General features: G+C 25.0%; 1 protein-coding gene across 1 annotated transcript; it reads left to right on the top strand.

The window, feature by feature from the left end:
• The first annotated feature begins 794 nt into the window (after positions 1-794).
• LOC100206613 (low-density lipoprotein receptor 2) lies at positions 795-15,464 on the top strand. The gene is made up of 14 exons (XM_065813281.1): positions 795-1,014; positions 1,929-2,005; positions 2,083-2,217; positions 6,128-6,259; positions 8,502-8,753; positions 11,524-11,643; positions 11,733-11,948; positions 12,587-12,745; positions 12,827-13,217; positions 13,304-13,527; positions 13,693-13,872; positions 14,510-14,835; positions 14,931-14,979; positions 15,062-15,464. The coding sequence occupies exons 2-14, from the start codon at positions 1,951-1,953 to the stop codon at positions 15,286-15,288; spliced, it is 2,466 nt and encodes an 821-aa protein (XP_065669353.1). The 5' UTR covers positions 795-1,014; positions 1,929-1,950; the 3' UTR covers positions 15,289-15,464.
• Positions 15,465-20,164: the final 4,700 nt, after the last annotated feature.

Here is a 20,164-nt window from a genome sequence, read left to right as displayed (position 1 = left end):
AACAGTTTATTTTTTTTATCATAGACATTAGTCTAAATGATAGATTTGGTAATGAACTATTAAGTAATTAGAATCTTAATAATCTAAACCTAAAAATTAACATTACTATTTTAACTGCTATGTAGTCAATACATAGCGATCTTCGGATTTTATAAATTTTACTATTAAATTTAAATTCACTACGTAGCGGTCGGGAACTTATAAATTTTTATATAAATTTCGGGAACTTATAAATTGATATATAAATTTTTTTGTTTATTTTAATCTCACAATTTTGTCAGAGCAGTGCTCTGACAAAATTGTGAGATTAAAATAAACAAAAAAAGATAATGGGGTCAAACAAGATAATGGGGTCAAACAAGACTTTTAGTGAAGCTAATGCTTCACTAAATATCTTGTTTGACCCCATTAAGTTGAAACAAGTTTAAACCAATTAAAATAAATAAATAAAAGGTTTTTTAGTTATCAGTTTTTTGTTTTCTTTGTTTTATGTTCAAAAATTTATAATATCCTGAAAAACTTTTTGACTCAAGGTGTCTCAAGTTTAAGGGTGGGTGACGTACTAAAAGAGTTATTGTTATTTTTATTATTATTACTATTGATGTTGTTGTTATTTTATTTTATGTTGGTTTAAAAAAGAGAAAAAGATGAACTTTACGATTATTTTTCATTCATTTGGTTTTGAGAAACTTTTAAATAAAAATATGTTATTGCATAAGCTTAAAGAATAATAAAATATTTATGCTGTAAACCATATATTGTTCCATTACGAAGGAAATGAAAAAAAATCTTTTGTTATCAAAGATTTTCGAATGTTAAAACTTGATTTTTCAATAAAAGAATATAAATTCGGAGACTTCAAATATGAAAAAGGGATGAGTAATTGGGCGTTTTGTAACTTCTACAATAGACAAAAACCTTATGCACAAAAAAAAATTCGTTTAAGCTGAATTTGCGCGTATTTTAATTTTATGAAGTATTTTTATTGTATTTAGTTTTTAAATACTAGCATTGGTAAGATATATTTTTCTGACGAGTTTTACAAAATTATGTTTGTAAATTTATAAAACTTTCATTACAAAAAACTTTAAAAACTTTAATTGACATTTGTTTCTGGTAATTCCCGCATTGTTGAATTAAGGTAATATAGAGGACCCATGTGATAAAAAAAAATTTATATAGTTACAAACAAAACTAATAAGTAATAAAACCACGATTAAAACATTTAATATAAGTTCATATTTGAGTTTTGCTTCAAAGATAATTTTTGTAATCGTCATTATAACCTTTTAATTATTTTTTTAATGCTTTATATCATTTTAAAAATAGATTCACATTTGAAAAAAAAAAGTTTCAATTTGAGAAGAACAACTTTATTGTTAGTTACACTATTTATAAACAAAACGTAACGTGAATTACTTCCAAATCTAATGGTTTTTTAAAAGCTCTTTAGCGTTTTTTAAAAGCTCTTTAGCAGGGACCCTTTACATTATAACGGTTTAATCCTCTAATTCCCTGTTGTAATTAAAATATCATTTAGCGTATTTTTCATAAATATATCTTAACAGTTTTATTTATTATTATTGCTTCCCAACGATCATGAAGTTATAAACGATCCCTTAATGATTGTTTTTATAAAAAAATATATAATAAAAATAACTATAAAGAATCTAATTTCTTAGTATATTTTAAGAGAAGCAAAACTAAAGAAAATATTAAGTAGCCATTTATGTACAAAATAGGTTTTTGCACTAAGGGGTCATCATTTTGCTTTATTTTTCCCAATACTAAAAACTTTTTGTGCAATATCTTCGGTTAGAAATTTAATATTGAACTAAAAACGATGCTCCAACTTTGGTAGGGTATTTTTGGATACCTTTGTTAGTGATAAGAAAGTCAAAAGGAATAATATTTTTGTTTCTTATTAGATTTTTTTCAACCCAAATCAAAATGAAGTTGGTAATTGCTATATTTTCTCTATTTTGTAACTTTCTGATTGTCAAAGGTAACTTTTTTTTAAATGTATATATCATATTTGGTTTTTGATTAAATTTAAACTTTATTACAAAAAAACCTTTATAGAGCTTGTTGGTGAACCTGAATCGAATTGCCAGGATGATTATTTTAAATGTTCTAATTTAAAGTGCATTCCTGTTCATTTTAAATGCGATAACTCTAATGACTGCGGGGATAACAGCGATGAGTCTGATTGCAAAGGTTTGATAAAACTTTATTTTGATATAAAACATGTAACGTGGTTTTTGATTAATTATTATTATTATTATTTTAATTTAAATGTGAACTGATTTGAATCTGCCTGGTTTTTTAAAATGTTTTTACCCCAGTTAGCTATATTTTGTCAATAAATCGCCATTTGGATAAAAAGTTTAGTGCTTTATGTCATGCCAATCATCAAAATCTTGAACTAAAAGGTAACCAAAATCAAAACCTTATTAGCTTTACCAATTATTTTGGTAATTTTAGCAAAATAGCAATTAAATACTTTCGGATTTCGGATGTATTTAATGCTCAACAAAAGTAAACCAGAAATAACTGTTATAATGATAAAAGAAATAAAATTACATCGGGAAAGTAGTATAATTATTGGAATGATTTATTTCAAGAATTATAAATTACAACTTACTCAACGTAAGTTCTTTAAAATATACAATAATAACAATTAAAAAAAATCTTTAATTCAATATAACTAGAAAAGTTTTTTGTTTATTTATGAGGGATTTATGAAGCGTTACTAAATATTTTAAATTACTTAATTTAGCTATGATATTTAGCTTCATAGTTGATATATCTCTTATTTAGAAACAAAAGTTTTTATTGTTCAACGAAGATTAAAACATTAAATAATGAAAAACAAACATTTATGCAAGCTTTTAGGTTAAATTTTATATTTCTGAAAACTTATTGCAAGCGAAAAACAATGAATAATTTCAAATTTAAATATGTTTTTCTTATTTAAGACAATTGCATTTACTGATTCTTATGAAAAAAGTACAACATTTGACATACAGCTGGTTAGATTTAAAAAACTCTAATCTATATTGATTAATTCAAATGTTTTATTTTTAAACAAAACTTTGGTGAGATAAATTCCGTTTTTTCTGTGCTATGAGAGAACTAGTTTTAGTCTATATTTACATTTATACAAAAAACAAACAAATAAAGAACTCGCTTTTAATATTTACTTTTTTAAAAGTTTTTTTATTCTTAATATGTTATCTTTTTCATTTTTAAATTTATGTCTTAATGCGAATTTTGATCAGTATAAAACTCTCTATGATAAGCAATGATTATTTATCATTTATAAAAATAAAGGGGAAAACATGTAAGTTAGCGGAAATAAATGCCGACTTAATTGCTAACCAGTTTTTCAAAATGTATGCTTTTTTTCGAAACCAATTTTTTGAAAAACAAGATTAAAAAAAACTCTTTTATGAATGATGAAAATATGCGCAAAACAACTTTTAATTTAAAGCATTAAGTCTATAAAGTTTCTCATGTATAGTCATCATAACAAGTTTTCGTTTTGAATTATTTTAATTCTTTCACGATGTTTCAGAAATTTTCAAGTTATAAATATTGATTTTATATTTTCAATAATAATTTATATTATTACCAAAAAAAACCCATATGACTAATGCTGAATAAAATGCAACACAAAGTTTTTTTCTAAATAATGCAAACTATTATCAGGTATGTGACATGAAATTTTTAAATTAATCAAAATACTAGATTGTTATATACTTAGTATCAAAAGAAAGGTCTTAAAAAGGAGAATAAGGATATACAAACGACGTATGCAAGGCATCGGAAGGGCGTCTACAGTACCTACTCAAATTATTAGACTCAAAAAAAAAATTCAAAATTTTGTTACTTTTTTGGATTTTCTTTGTTAGGTAGGGGTTATTGCTGTTTACTTTTTATTATTTATATGTAATATAACTTCCTGTCATTCATTTTTTGTTTTAGATTAAAAACATTTATGAAATATATACACTTTTTAACAATATTTTCAACTTTATAAAAGGTATGGTAAATTTTAAAAATATAAAATTAAAAACATTCAGTTATTTTTATCTTTCATAACTCAAATTATATGTCTTTATATGTTCAAATTATATGTCTAAATTATTGTCGACTGTCTTAAAAACTCAAATAATGAAATTTCAGTTGTTTTTAAGTGTTTTTTTAAAGAATCCCTGTCATATAATAACTTATTAAATGTTGTTGTGGTTTTTAGATTAATAATGGGTAGAGCTAGTGATGTTTCCCCACGTAAATTAGCTAAAGTAGCTGTTCTTCTGCAAGAAACAAATCACAGTCAAAGAAATATTGCCAAAATTGTCAAAGTCTCACAGGCTACAGTTAGAAGAATAAATTCTAAACTCAAAATGGGGGTCAAATTAGAAGCACAGTGAACAGGCTGCTGTGGCCGAAAAAGAATAACAAGTGCTAGAGATGATAGAAAGATCAAAAAAGTTATTGAGCAAAATCGTAAGATGCCAGCAATAAAACTGAAAAGCGTTTTGAAAGACCAAGGAATCAACATTTCACTTGGATCTTTAAGAAGGCGAAGTTACGAGTTAGGATTCAAGTGCAGAAAGCCACTGAAGAAACCAAAACTTACCACTGCGATGATTAAAAAACGTCTTGCTTGGCCTAAAAAACACTCTTCTTTTTCTCAGGATGACTGGAATAAGGTAGATTTTCTATTTATTCTCTCCTGAAACTTAAACAAACAATATTTTATTATTACAAGTTTTCAAAAGACGCTTTTGCATTAATATCTTACCCCAATTGATTTTACTAATACTTTAAATATTATTAAACATCAATAATTATTGCTATATTCAGGTTGTATTCAGCGATGAATCTACCTTTCAAACTTTAGAAGACAAAGCCACATTTGTCCGCCGCAGACCACGAGAACAACACAAGCCAGAATGTATCGTAAACAAGGTAAAGCACCCAGCATCCATAATGGTTTGGTCATGCATATCAAGCAGGGGTACCGGTCAACTTTACATTGTACAAGGGACAATGAAGCAAGATCAGTACAAGACTGTCCTACAGACCACCCTGATTCCACAGATACGAGAGTGGTTTCCTAATGGTGAAAAAATAGTTTTTATGCAAGATGGTGCTCCTTGCCATACTGCAAAATCCATAAAGACATTTCTTGCTAATGAGAGTATTGAGCTTCTTGATTGGCCTGGAAATTCTCCAGATATGAATCCTATTGAAAATCTGTGGGAGCTAGTAAAACGTAAAATCAGTGCGGAAATAATAACGAGTAAACAGAAGCTTACAGAACAACTGATTGATGTATGGGTTCGAGATCCAGAAGTTAAAGCATTGACCTCAAAGTGCATAAATAGTATGCCAAGGCGTGTCAAAGCTCTTATAGAGTCAAAAGGGCTCACAACCAAGTATTAAGTTTCTTAATATGCTTTGTATGTAATAATATATAGATTATATAACAAAAAAATTAAGTTGCGATTGCTTGTATTGCATTTTAGACACACAAAAAAGACAAAAAGCTAAAAATTGAGCTTGAGTCTAATAATATGAGTAGGTACTGTATAACACCCTTAAATATAATCTAGGTTTTTCTAAAGCTAATTTTAATTTCTATATTGAAAATTTGAATTTGTTTTTATAGTTTTTAATTTTATATATTTTATATATACAATTTAAACATTACTGAAATTTAAATTTTTATTATGATATGCCTTCCCCCTACTACCGGGGTGTATAGTGGAAATCAAGTCCAAAATAGGTACCTATTTTGGGTGAGTTAGTTGGGTGTCTGGGAGAGCTTTTTTTCATGAAATTTGAATATGAAGAAGTCTAATTCTAATATAAAAAGTCAAAAGAAAACTGCTCCGTTAAGGTCGGATTTACGCGTACCAATTATTATAAAGAATATAGAATGAATGTTAATAACTTGAATATCAAATATATTTCATATAATCAAGTTATATTCCATATGATCAAATGTTTGATTATAAGAAACATATTTTCCAATTATGTTGATGGATAGTAACAATAGTTGATAGATGATAGCAAATATCATCTATCAACTATTAATATATCGATATAATTTTAGAAAAAGATGTTACTTGCTTACCAGATAAGTTTAAGTGTTTGAATGGTTTGGAATGTATTGATCATCATTGGATTTGTGATAATCATAGTGATTGTAGTGACAGTAGCGATGAAAAGAATTGTTCTTATTCAAGTAAGTTTAAACAATGTGTTTAACACAAGTAAATTATATATGTGTGTGTGTGTGTGTGTGTGTGTGTGTGTGTGTGTTTGTGTCTAAAATCTAAAATGAGAGATCAACCGACGTGTATGCACAAGTTAGAGGTGGAATATTGAGAGGTGGAATATTGGCGTAGTAAAATATTATTATTGTTAGTTAACCTAACTTTTTATGGTTGTGATTTTTATATTATTGGATAGATGTTACATAATTCCTTCAATATATGAAAAAATTCTTTTATTGTAAATATCAGTATTGTACTTATGAAACTACCCGGTTTATTTCTGCTCTGTAAACTGTAAAAATACCTTTCAAATTTTTCTGAAAACAGGTCACGAACACTATCTGACTTTTGTTTTCAAACTAAAAAAAATTTTTTTTATACAGTCACTCATCTATATACTTAATTTAATTTATTTTTCATATGACAGCCACATGAGACTACCTTTATACATACATACATACATACATACATACATACATACATACATACATACATACATACATACATACATACATACATACATACAAACATACATACATGCATGCTTGCATACATACATTAATATATATAAATATATATATATATATATATATATATATATATATATATATATATATATATATATATATAAATATATATATATATCTATATGTATATATATATATATATATATATATATATATATATATATATATATATATATATATATATATATATATGTATATATATATATATATGTATATATATATATATATATATATATATATATATATATATATATATATATATATATATGTATATATATATATATATATATATATTACTAATATTATTAATATTATTTGATATTATTAGATAAGTATTTTTACTAACTTATTATTGCTCTGTTCTTAAAAAACAGAGCAATAAATTTATTATTGCTCTGTTCTTAAAGAATATATGTGCAAAAAAATAAAATTATAATTAAATTAAAAAAAAACTAGATAGACAAATTTATATTATAATGAACAGTTTGTTTATTTAATGATGGGTTTTCTTACTTAATATGAAGTGCTTCTTTAATTTTCAATTTGTTTTTGTTAGAAGCAGTATCCAAAATTTTTAAACAATTATAGTTACTTAGATTTCGTTTGTTACTTGTTTTTTGTATCTGAGGATGAGGTTTTGTATTTGATGATAATGGTCATAATATTATTGCTTGATTTTATTTGTTTATTGTTATTGTTGTTTTGTTGTTTTTATCATTATTATCAATATTATTTTCTATTATATTACTGTTATTGTAATGTAAACTCTATCATTGTTATTATATATTGTGTTATATATTATCATCAAATTATTTTAACTGTATTATTAAAATTATTAGCTGTATTTTATATTTTAATTGTTTTTTTTTTTTTTTTTTTTTTAAATTGTGTTAATTTATTTTTTGTATTATTTAATAATGTTGTTGTTGTTGATTTTATTTTTTGTTTATTTTATTTAGGTGTCACTCCTTAGACTAGTTTTTGACTATATGAGTGACACCTAATCTGATTTGTAAAATTATATTTAAATTTGCAGTTCTTAAGTTTTGGTTAAATGAATGAAACATTAATAACACTGAATCTCTTTTGTTTTTCATTAGTAAAACAAATTTTTATTTTAACTTTATCAAACAAAATTAACAAAATAAAAAGCGTCATTAAGATGCACATAAAAAATCATTATTAGAATGCATTAATGATACTTGCGGAAATTTTTTTTTCTAAAAAAAAAAACAAGTTTTAGTATAATGAAAAATGTTTAAAACATTAAAAACATGTTTTAAACATTCAATTAAATTAAATTTAATTGAAGGTTGAGAGAATAATAGAATATTTTTCTTTTTATAAAAAGTTTTTTTGCGGTTTTGGCTTTCAACTTTTTTGCTTCACTTAATGAAACTTTTGTTAAGATTTACAAAAAATAAATAACACAAAACAAATATTGACTACAACAAAAATAATGATCTTTAAAAGTTGTATTTATAGCTATCTTTTTACCAATATCTTTGTAACTAAAGGGTACACCCCTGTATATATAAATATAGATACATATATGTGTGTGTGGAGGGGGCCCACATGATTTGAGAGCCTTTAAAGCCATTTTTAGTAAACCCCAAGCAAAAATTTTTTTTTTTTAAATAATGTTACAATTTATGCTAATGTATTTGTTAACTTTCTTGCTTAGGAGTTAATATCACTTGTACTAATGATGAATATACGTGCCAAAATAAGCGTTGCATTCCAAGCGGTTGGCTATGTGATAAAAATAATGACTGTGGTGATAATTCTGATGAATTGAATTGTCACAATAAAACATTGCATACTCCTGAATGTAGTGATGGTTTATGGAAATGTCATTCTGGAGAATGTATTAAATCAAAATGGAAGTGTGATTTTAAAGATGATTGTACTGATAAGTCAGATGAAATTGGCTGTGGTATGATTTTTTTTGCATTTTTGAAATCTCTCCAGGTAATAAAAATAAAAAGTCTTTTTTTTCTTATTGGTTTTTTTGTGTAATGTTTTTTTCGAGAAGAAACTGTTTTTTACTATTCTCAATGTAATGTCAAGTAAACTGTTTTAGAAATTGTTAAAAGTTTTTTTTTTAAGTTTCTTTTTTAGAAGATATTTTTAAAATATAAACAAATATTATCTTTTTTAAAAATTTTTTAAATATCTTTTTTACTAAATTTTTTAAATATCTTTTTTACTAATTTTAAAAATAGTTGAAAGTTAGTGAGATGTTAAAATAAATTGGACTAACTTTATAACTTAATGCATTGTTGCTGCACTGTTGTGTGTCAAATTTAAAGTGTAGAAATGTATTTGATTAATTTGGCAAATTTTAAAAGTATCCTGTGGCTTTAGTTGTTTTTCAATATTATTATAAAATATTTTTTGCAATATTTGTTGTGCTATAAAAATGTTTTATGACCAGTGTAATATTGTTTTACTACAATGCTTGCATTTTGATTGAGATTTTCAATAAATTTACGAATCTTTTAAGAAAAACATGAATCTACAAGCTTTGTTGGGATTAAAAGCAGTTTTTATAATATTATTATACTTTTTTGTTTTTACTCATTTCATTTGTCTTTGTTTCACTCTGGTATGATTTCAATTGGTTTTTACTCTTCAAAATCTTTAGTTTCATGTTTGGTTTGTAATATTTAGGCTACCTTTTCTTTTTATTTTGTCTTTATTTCAGTGTTAGTCAAAAATGCAAATTTGCTTTTAATTAAAAAGACAAATTTTTTGAAATAATAATCTCTTTTCGAGAGAGCGTCAATTTAGATAAAAAGTAATTAAGCTTTAATGATTAAGTTTGATACTTTTTAGAAATGTTTTTAAGGTATATAACCTTATTTACATACCTTAAAAACATAAATCTTTGTAATTTCAAGGAAAAAAATTTAATGACTTTTTATGATAAACAGATTTTATTCAACTTTTTTTGATAAACTAACTTACTATATATACACTAATATATATACTAACTTTCTATATATTCACTAACTTACTATATAAATAAACTAACTCACTTTTTATGATAAACTAACTGCTTGTACTACTTATATACTTAAGCTAAAAAAATAATTGATGCAACTCTTATTTTACATAAAAAAGTTCTTTTATTTTCATAATAATTTTGTATAAAAGAATTTGCATAATTAATACTTAACCAAATTTTATATCTTGTTTTTAGATTTTACTTAAAAATGTAAAACTAAAGATAAAACAAGTTATTTTTGAAATAAACTCATGTAAAAAATAACAGGTTATTTTTTACATGAGTTTATTTCGAGAAATTTTGTTTATGAACAAAGATTTAGTTTTTTATACTGGTCGTGTGAACTTATTGAGTTTATTAAAAAATAAATAAGATGAAAAAGAGAGAGAAAATAATGAAATACAAATATTAAATATTAAAAAAAAAATCTTCAATAAATATTTTATCATATGTGTACTTATTAAAAATTTTTTTTGTTTTGTTTTTGTTTTTTGCTTTTCATAGTTATTGTGTAGTTATAAAATAATGCTTTGTAAAATGCTTTTTTATTTAAGATTTGTTTTTACTTTATTTGATTTATTTTTCTAATAATAAAATAATCTAAAGGCTCTAATATACTGGGAAATAGATTTTACATTTCATGGAATATTTACATATAGTACAAGTACTAATTTTTAGTAAACACCATAATAAGAAACTAAAACACCGGACTAAAAAAACAAAAAACAAACAAAAAAAACGTAAAACAGTACAATACTTAAACGAAAAACTTTTGGAATAATAATTAAGTAAGAAGTTTGATAATTTAGGACAAAATTCAAATTACTTTTATACATCTATCTAGAATAAAAGACTTTTATATACCTAATTAAAATATAGCAATAAAAGAGAAGTAGATTATAATAATATACAGTAACAACATTTTAAATAATATAGTAATATAAGTATCGGTAATAATAATAGGCAATAATAATAAAAACTCCAGTTATTGGTAATAATAATCAAAATAATATTAATGTTATCGATAAAGATAACAATTCTATTAATAATAATAAAAATAATAATAATATTAATGGTAATGATAACAATAATATTGATGGTAATAATAACAACAATAGCAACAATAATAATAATAACAATAATAAAAAATAGCAATATTTATAATAGTGAGAGTTGGAAATAGAATAGTGATATTAATTTGAGAAAAGGTTAAGAAAGAGCAAGTATTAGTAATAATAATCAGCATTGAAATTAAGAAAGTAGTAGAAAAGAATTTTAGAAAAGATCAAGTATTAGTAGTCATAGACTAGCATTGAAGTGAATAAGGTTAAGATGACTAGTAGATAGTTAGCAGTAGAGTAGCATAGAAATTAGGAAGAATACTTGTTTAATAAAAAATTAAATAGACTGTTTTTGAATTTGGAAAATTTAGAGAGAGATTTTAAATGTGAGGGGAGGCTATTCCATGTGCATTTAATTGATTCATGCTTATAACAAACAGTTCTATGATTAGGTATAGATAATTTGAAGCTTTTAGCTGATCGAAGTTGGAAAGATGTTTTGTTATCAATTTCAATGGTCAGTGAGCAAGTTGCCTAGATCTGGGTGGGAAAAAAAATTTAATTAAAAACAAGGGGTGGCATATTATAGTTTTTTTCATTTTTGTATCATTATTTTTTTATGTTTTATTTTGTAGATTTATTGTTGTGTGATCATAATAATTTTAAATGTAAACATGGAGAGCAATGCTTATTGCCAAAATATAGATGTGATGGTTTACTTGATTGCACAGATGGCTCAGATGAAGATGATTGTGGTATATAGAGATATTATAAGATTTAAATTTAGTTTTTTGGTGTTAATTTTAACTGTTTAAAATTTAATATATTTAAATATATTTTTCAGATACTGTAAGTGAAATTTGCACTACAAACCATTTTAAATGTTCTGATAATAAGACTTGTATTGATTGGAAAAATGTATGTGACAAAAAAAGTGACTGTCCTAATGGTGAAGATGAATCAAATTCTTGCTATATTAATGAATGTGAGCATAACAATGGTCATTGCAACCATATTTGCACTAATTTGAAAATTGGTTATGTTTGTTCATGTAAACCAGGTATTTTTTTAATATTCTATTAAAACACACTTCTGATTATATTGTAAGATTATATTGGCTGTACCCGAAAATGGTACTATTTCTGAAAACTCTTAGAAGTATTTTTTACTTTTGTAAGAACTAACAAATAATACTGACATTTGTTTTGCTTTAAAGATTTTTTGCATCTAATATAAAATAGCTTTAAGTATAATAAATTATAGGTTTATTTTGACATTAAGGTTGCATAACTTTATGCAAGGCTACTTTGTGTAAGGCTAAGTTATACATAAAGCATTAAGTTTATTTTTAAAACAGTTTTTCTTATTACTTTTTGTTAAAAAGATTTTTTATTGAAATAAAACTTTAATACAAAATGTTGTTGTTTATTATTACTTTTTGTTGAAAAGCTTGTTTGTTAAAATAAAACTTTAATACAAAATGTTGTTTTTTATTCATTTATTGTTTATTGATTTATTGACATTTAAAACTGTAGTCTTTTTTAAGACAGCACAAGAGGGATCTGCCACAAGAATTTTTCTTTTAACTTAACTGCTTTCATATTTTGTCATTAAAAACAATGACTTTAAGCTTTTGTACATTTAGTTCTGTTTTTAAAATACTATTATTAATGTTAGTACTTAAGTTTTAATTTTAAGGTTATACTTTATCTAATGATGGAAGAACGTGTGAAGATATTAATGAATGTGAAATACATGGTACATGTCATCAAATATGTCATAATACAAATGGAAGCTATTATTGTTCTTGTACTGAAAATTTTGTAATGCAGCTAGACAAAGTTTCATGCAAAACTAGTAAGTAATTATTAAATAAACTTTATTTGATGCACCACTAACTTTTCTTTTCTTTCTATGTTTTAAGTATTGAAATTCTAGGTGTTGAAGGCTGGATTTATTTTGCAAATAGAAGAGATATTCGTAAATTTTCATTAAGTGGACATGAGTATGATATTGCAGTTAATGGTTTAGAGGGGGCTGTTAGCATTGATTTTGATGTTCATAATAATTTTATTTATTGGACTGATGTTGTCCAAGAAACAATCAACAGAGCTATCATTGGTTCAAATCAGATGAGGCCAGAAATTTTGGTTAAGAATACTCACACTTCAGATGGTTTGGCTGTTGATTGGCTAACAGGAAAGCTTTATTGGACAGATGCAGGATACAAAACTATTGAGGTTGCAGATCTAAGTGGGAAAAATAATGCTGATTTGGTCACCATTGATTTGTTGGAACCTAGGGCTATATCATTGGATCCATTTGAAGGGTATGGAATCCTTTATTTAATTATTGATGTCTTTTCTAAAGCATAAATCAACAAAACTAAATAATACACTTGAAACATGTATTTAGGTTAATATACTGGAGTGACTGGGGTGATTCTGCCGTTATTTCTAGAATTTCTATGGACGGTAATAAGGAAACACGTAAAAGCATTGTTGATAAGGATATTATATGGCCAAATGGTCTAACTCTGGATCTGATTCAGCGTAAGTTATACTGGATTTGTGCAAAACTTAAAAGACTTGAAGTTATTGATTTTGATGGAAAGAATCGAAAACTGTTGAGAATGTTAGGTTAGTAGATTGTTATTATAAGGTTACAACTAAATTATGCATAATGTTCAGTAAATAACTATTTATATCAATTAGTTAAAATTAATAAGAATTTTGAGAAAATACACATATAACATTAAAAAAAAAAATTAAAGTTAAACTAAAAGTTTAAATTTTAATATTCAGGTGAAATGCATCCGTTTTCATTGGATGGTTTTCAAGATCAATTATATTTTTCAGACTGGAAAATTAGTAGTATAGACTCTTTATCAAAGTATAATTTATCTCAGAACTTTCTACCTTTGAAGTCTGGATTATTTGCTCCAATGGATGTAAAAGTTTTTCATCCAGCTAGACAACCTTTAGGTAAATTAAATTAAGTTTGCTAGACAACTTATTTTATGTTAAATTTTACCTTTTTAAAATTTTTAATGTTTTAAATTTTTTCTTTCCACATAACCCTCGCATACTATAATTTGCTCACTGATGGAGTTTGTTCATTCAGCACATTGATTACAAGAACATTTATTTATTAATGCTTATAATATATTGGTGAAACCATTATTGTTTTATATATTTAGTTATTTATTTTATGTTTATAAATTCAGATATAAGTTTACCTAACTAATAAATGAAAACATTTAAAAAAAGCTGCTTGTTTCAACTTTCATATTAAAGACGGTTTATTTACTGTTGAAATATTTTAATGTCTCCATACTAACAAACAACAACAAACAAATAACATTAGATATAAGCTAAAAGCATATCTTATAAATGTATCTTAAAATAATATGTCTAATAACAAAAGAGGTAAAAATAAATTTTTCTTGTTGCATTTTTTATAACAGTTTATTCAAAAGATTTAATTCTATGACAATTTTAGAACATTTGATCTCAAAATGAAAACTTTTAAATAAATTAAATCTTTTTAAACCTTATTTTGCAGCTATTTCAGCAGTGCAACTCACTTTTAAAGACTGTTAATTATTTTTTCCAATTATAGGCGTAAATCCATGTGATTTCAACAACACATGCAGCCATTTATGTTTACTTGGAAATGATGGGAAAAAGCGTATTATTTCCTGCAAGTGTCCACGTGGCATGTATTTAAATCAAACGGTTTGCATGGGAACACCAATTATACGTACTTCTATTAATGTATTAGAATTAACTACTCAAGCAACCACTCAAAAGAGTACTCAAAAGAGTACTCAAATCACTACTCTAAAGGTTACCCAAGCAACTGCTCAGGCAGCTACTCAAAAAAAAGAAAAACAAAGTATGTCACCTGCCTTAAAGTTCGAAAAGTTAAAAGATAAAAATGTTTTGGTAAAAAAAAAGTTAATTTTGTTATTTGTATTTTTGCTTTGTTAATATTTTTCTTGATTTAAATTTTTTTTTTACACATAACTAATTCTTTTTAGATAACTTTGCCAGACGCAGGACCAACTCTAAAAACTCGATTTTCAAAATGTATGTTCTAAAACTTTGTGTGTGTGTGTGTGTCAGTAAAATGGTAGTATTAAGTAAACACCCAAATAAAAATGTATTTTAGATAAAGCTGCAAAAATAAGCGATGGATCATACTTGGCAATTTTCTTATCGATTTTAGTTGTCATAGTAATCGTTCTTATATTTATTCTAATTCGGAGGCGTCGTGAACAAAATAAAAGTCAAGTAATGTATTACAAAGACATGTCAACAACGCCGCTAGAAGAAGATTTTTATATGGAAAACGAGGAAATAGACGAGAAAGCAAATATTATCTATCAAGATGTTTAATCTGAAATTTTTCTAATAGTTTTTTTATATGATATTAGGTCTAAAAAAGTTTTTGAATTTTGCGGAATTCTTTTAAACAATTTTACAATTCTAGGGATTCTGCGTAGTGTTTCTGCCGTCATTGTTTAATATTTGTTGTAAATTTGTTAAATTTATTTAAATTATATATTCCTAAATTTTTTCTTGTTTTGCATTGGCTTTTAAACTGTATCCATTTTTATTCCGACTCTGCCACCAATTAATTTTCACTGTATTGTCTTAAAGGCCTACTACTTCAATCAGACTACAAAAGTTTATATTAATTGTTAGAAATCAATAAATACAAAATTTTCTTGCTTTTGCTGAAAAAAACTTCATAATTTTTAGGTTTTTGAGAATTTAAAATTATAAACAAGTTAGATACTCAAAATAATATATATGATATACACCAATATTAATAAATTTTATATGCATTTACTTATTTGCCAATCACAACTATAAAAACCGAGGTACTATATTCTCAAAGGTAAAAAGCCCTCGTTTTCCAGAATTTTAAAAAATTTTGCAGAATGTTATCTCTTGTTATGATATTAGATTGGGCCAGTTTCGCCAGTCTTCTTCTGCTCTCTTTTACTAAAGTTAAAAAAAATAGGTTTATTTAGCTGAAATTAATTGTTTATACTATAAACCTAATAAACGCAAATCACTTTTTTTCTAATTCTTATATTGAACAAAATGGCATATTCTTTCTGTCACTTCAATAATACAAGTCAGCTCAATTTGAGGGGCACTTTTTTGCTATGCATCCTTATTTTACATAAATATAAACATATAAATGTTTGGAGTTTGCTCCATGTCTAGAGATATTGATCTGTATAGATGTTTGGAGTTTGCTCCATGTCTAGAGAAATTGATCTGTATAGATTGTTTTACTGCTCACTTGTTAACCGTTATAACAAAAAAGTTCTGTCGTACATTAAATGAAATCTAACTCGTGTTAATCATTTTCTTACTACTGATTTTGTTCTCTATCTCTCTAATATCAGGAAGAAGGCGTGAACTTTCTGGTTAAGTGCACTTCCGCGGTGCTCTGTGACAAGACCGTTAGGACTATTTGGGGGCACCTAAAAAAAAAATAATAATTGCTGACTCAGCAAAAAAAGGTGAAAAATTTTAAGTCCCAAGAACATAAATATCTGAAGATTACATCAATGTTAACCCTTACCAGCCTGCATTTTTATTTAAAAATACAGAATTTTTTATAAAATGAATATGGATTAAGCATTAAATTTAAATATGAATAGAAAAAAAAAATTTAAAAATTTTTATGTTTTATGGTAAATCTCGAATGTTCCGTATACGGAACATTTGGTCGTTCCAGTCGCACAAGGCATATTTTAATTTGTTCCGTATATGGAACATCTGGTATTAAAGATACTATTTTATTTTTTGTCTAACATATATAACATTGTCTTTTTTTATTATTATTATTAGTTATTAATACTTTAGAATTAATTAATTTTGGACCAAAAATCTTTCAGCGCGAATTGTTCGCGCTACTATTAAAACTATGTCGTGAAGCTTCACGCTAATTCATTATTTTAGGTTTTAAGGCTTTGAAAATCAAAAAATGTCAATTTTTACAAGAAAAAATAAGATATCTCAACATATATTATTAACTTAATCTCTTAACAAAATCTCTAGCTAAAAAAGATATTAATGCAAGTATCAATTTCAAATGTAAAATTGTGTGTATATAAGAGGTAACATAGTGGTTTATCGAGTATCTTTTTGCAGACTTATTTATTATGATTAAAATAATACGAAGAATATGTAAAAATACATATAGTCTTCGAAGACTGGAATGTTTTTACGTTTGGTTCAGTCTACACTAAAATTGCAGCTAAGTAACCAAGGATCACGACTTAATTGGTCAAAAGTTGAATGTTTTAATGTGTTAATATGTTGAAATATGAGTCATACTTTTTGTTCATGGAAGAATATATGTATTTTTACATATTCTTTGTATTATTTTAATCATAATAAATAAGTCTGCAAAAAGATACTCGATAAACCACTATGTTACCTCTTATATACACACAATTTTACATTTGAAATTGATACTTGCATTAATATCTTTTTTAGCTAGAGATTTTGTTAAGAGATTAAGTTAATAATATATGTTGAGATATCTTATTTTTTCTTGTAAAAATTGACATTTTTTGATTTTCAAAGCCTTAAAACCTAAAATAATGAATTAGCTTTAAAATCTTTAAATAAATATGGACCTAACACACTAAGAACCATTTGCGGAATTTTTTTCATAAATGAAGTAAAAGATAAGTATGAGTTTATCTCTGATGTTTCTATGTAACTTTTTGACTAATTTTCAGAAAACTGGCAGCCAAATATTTATTTATTATATGGTTAAAAAACAAACTATTTTTAAGGCTTTATCTTGAATGTTAAAATGTAAATGTTATACAGTTTTTTTTTTATTTGTCATTTAACATTTAATAATTTTTTTTTAAATTTTATAGCTGAGAAAATATGTTTTATAAAAATAATATTTATTAGTAGGTATAAATATATATATATAAAGTATGAAAAAATATTTACAAATATCTTAACTTGCAACGTGTGACTGACTACACATCAGTGTTGTCCGTGTTTAACCGAGAAATGCATTCAGATCATTTTATGAAGTTTATGTTTATTCTACATTATTGTGTTATTAGGACATTTAAACACACTAAATATTACTTTTTATTTTATTTGGCTGAGGTAAGCAGGCTTTGTGAGAGAAAAAAAATGCTTAAAAGTTTTTGAGATTCCAAGTTTTATCTCTTTATTATTAGATCTTTATTAATGTTTATATTAATTATTATTTTTACTGAATATAAATTTTTTTTGTTTTATGTTTTATTTCGTATTGATGAATTTCAAAGTTATGTTCATTAAATATTAAAATTGTCTGGATTTTATTCTACATTTTTTTTTTGTATACTTGTATTGTAATTTTATTAAATATTTTTATGAAGGATAAATTTTTTACTTGGTTACATATTATTAACTTATTATTAAATTATTATTAAGTTGATAAACAAGATTATAGATGGTTACAGATTTATTATTGATAAACCACCAGGAATGTAAAGACTGGTACTACTGTGAATAAAATGTATAAACAGCTACTAAAAAGTATTTTAGGAATTATGTATATTCAAACGACTATTTGAATATATAAGTAATTATATAAGTAATGAACTGAAGCGTTCACAACTTTTCTATTTTTACAGATTTAAATGTTTTATAGTAATAATTTTTCATACAAATGTTGGTGTATATCTTTAAAAACTGTGTTTCTCTCATTAATATTCATAATATCCATTTATATGTTGCATGTTCAAAAACAAAAACAATTTGAAGTTTTTTTTTTTTCAAAGTTGATAAACATCTGATACAAGGTATCAAATGTTTATCAACTTTGATACCTTGTGTCTGATGTTTATCAACTTTTTACTATAACCTAATACAAAGTATATCTGATACAAGATATACTTTGTTTTAGGTTATAGTAATCTGATACAATTATAAACAATCCTATACAATTATAAACAACGCGGTAAAATGGCAGCTTAAAAGTGGCGACATAATTAACCACGTTGAAAAATTATTTAGTTTTTGAATCCATTCTTATCGTAGTAATAATTGCAAAGTATCAAATTCTACTTCAACAGAAAGTGTCTAATATATTTATATTGTATTATTAAAATCGCACCTTGTTGATAGCAAATCAAAAAGGTTATTATGGCAGTAACAAAATCAGACATGAAGAAAATGTTGACAGAAATGTTCAGCGAATACAAAAAAGAAACTGAAATAATGTTGAAGCAACAAGAAAAAAACTTTGTTGAGATTTTAAGCTCCAATTTAAAAATAATAAATGATCGATTAAGCCTAATTGAAAACAAATCGGCGGAAAGTATAAACAAAATAAACAAATTAGAGAAAGAACTTGATGAATTAAAAGATAGTCTTAACTTTCACGAACATTTAATCGACCAAAAAATTAAAACGGCATGTAATAACTTAGAAAACGAAAGCCCTATAAAAAATATTAGCGAGAAAAATAGGATATTAGAAGATCGATCAAGACGAAATAACCTTAGAATAGAAGGTATTACTGAAAGTATAGACGAAACCTGGGATGAGACCGAAGATAAAGTTTAAAAACTATTCTCTAAAACTTTAAGAGTCAAAGAGGTTGAAACTGATAGAGCTCACCGCACAGGTAACAAAAAAGAAAAACGACCGAGAACTATAATAATGAAACTACTTAGATATAAAGATAAAGTTAAAATTCTAAAAGAAGCTCATCGCCTAAAGGGACTAAACATCTATATCAATGAAGATTATTCTCGAGAGACAGCAATTATAAGGAAGAAATTGTTTATTGAGGCAAAACAAAAAAGAGAAAAGGGAAAAAATGTCGGATTAAGGTACGATAAAATTATTAAATTAAAAAACGTACCTACAAAGAAAGATATAGTTAAGTAAAAAAACTAATTTTTATTATCATAAAAGAGATATAGAAATTTAATAACAAAAATGACTGATAAAATAACTAAAACAAAAACTTTTGAGATTTTTGATAAGAAAAATACACTACTTTTGAATAAAAATAATGATCTTGATATAAATATTTTTGAGGATACTGATATTGAGTCTTGTTACTGTAATGTTGAGGAAGTTTCTTGTTATATAGGCTCAACGCAACCATCATTTACGTCATTAACTTTAATCATTAGAAGTCTGAAAAAAAATTTTGAAAATTTAAAGTCTATGTTACATAACATAAACTGTGAATTTAAGGTAATATGCCTTATAGAAACTT

Source organism: Hydra vulgaris, chromosome 12 (assembly GCF_038396675.1).
Source record: "Hydra vulgaris chromosome 12, alternate assembly HydraT2T_AEP".
NCBI classification, from domain to species: Eukaryota; Metazoa; Cnidaria; class Hydrozoa; order Anthoathecata; family Hydridae; genus Hydra; species Hydra vulgaris.
This window is presented reverse-complemented; position numbering and strand designations above follow the sequence as displayed.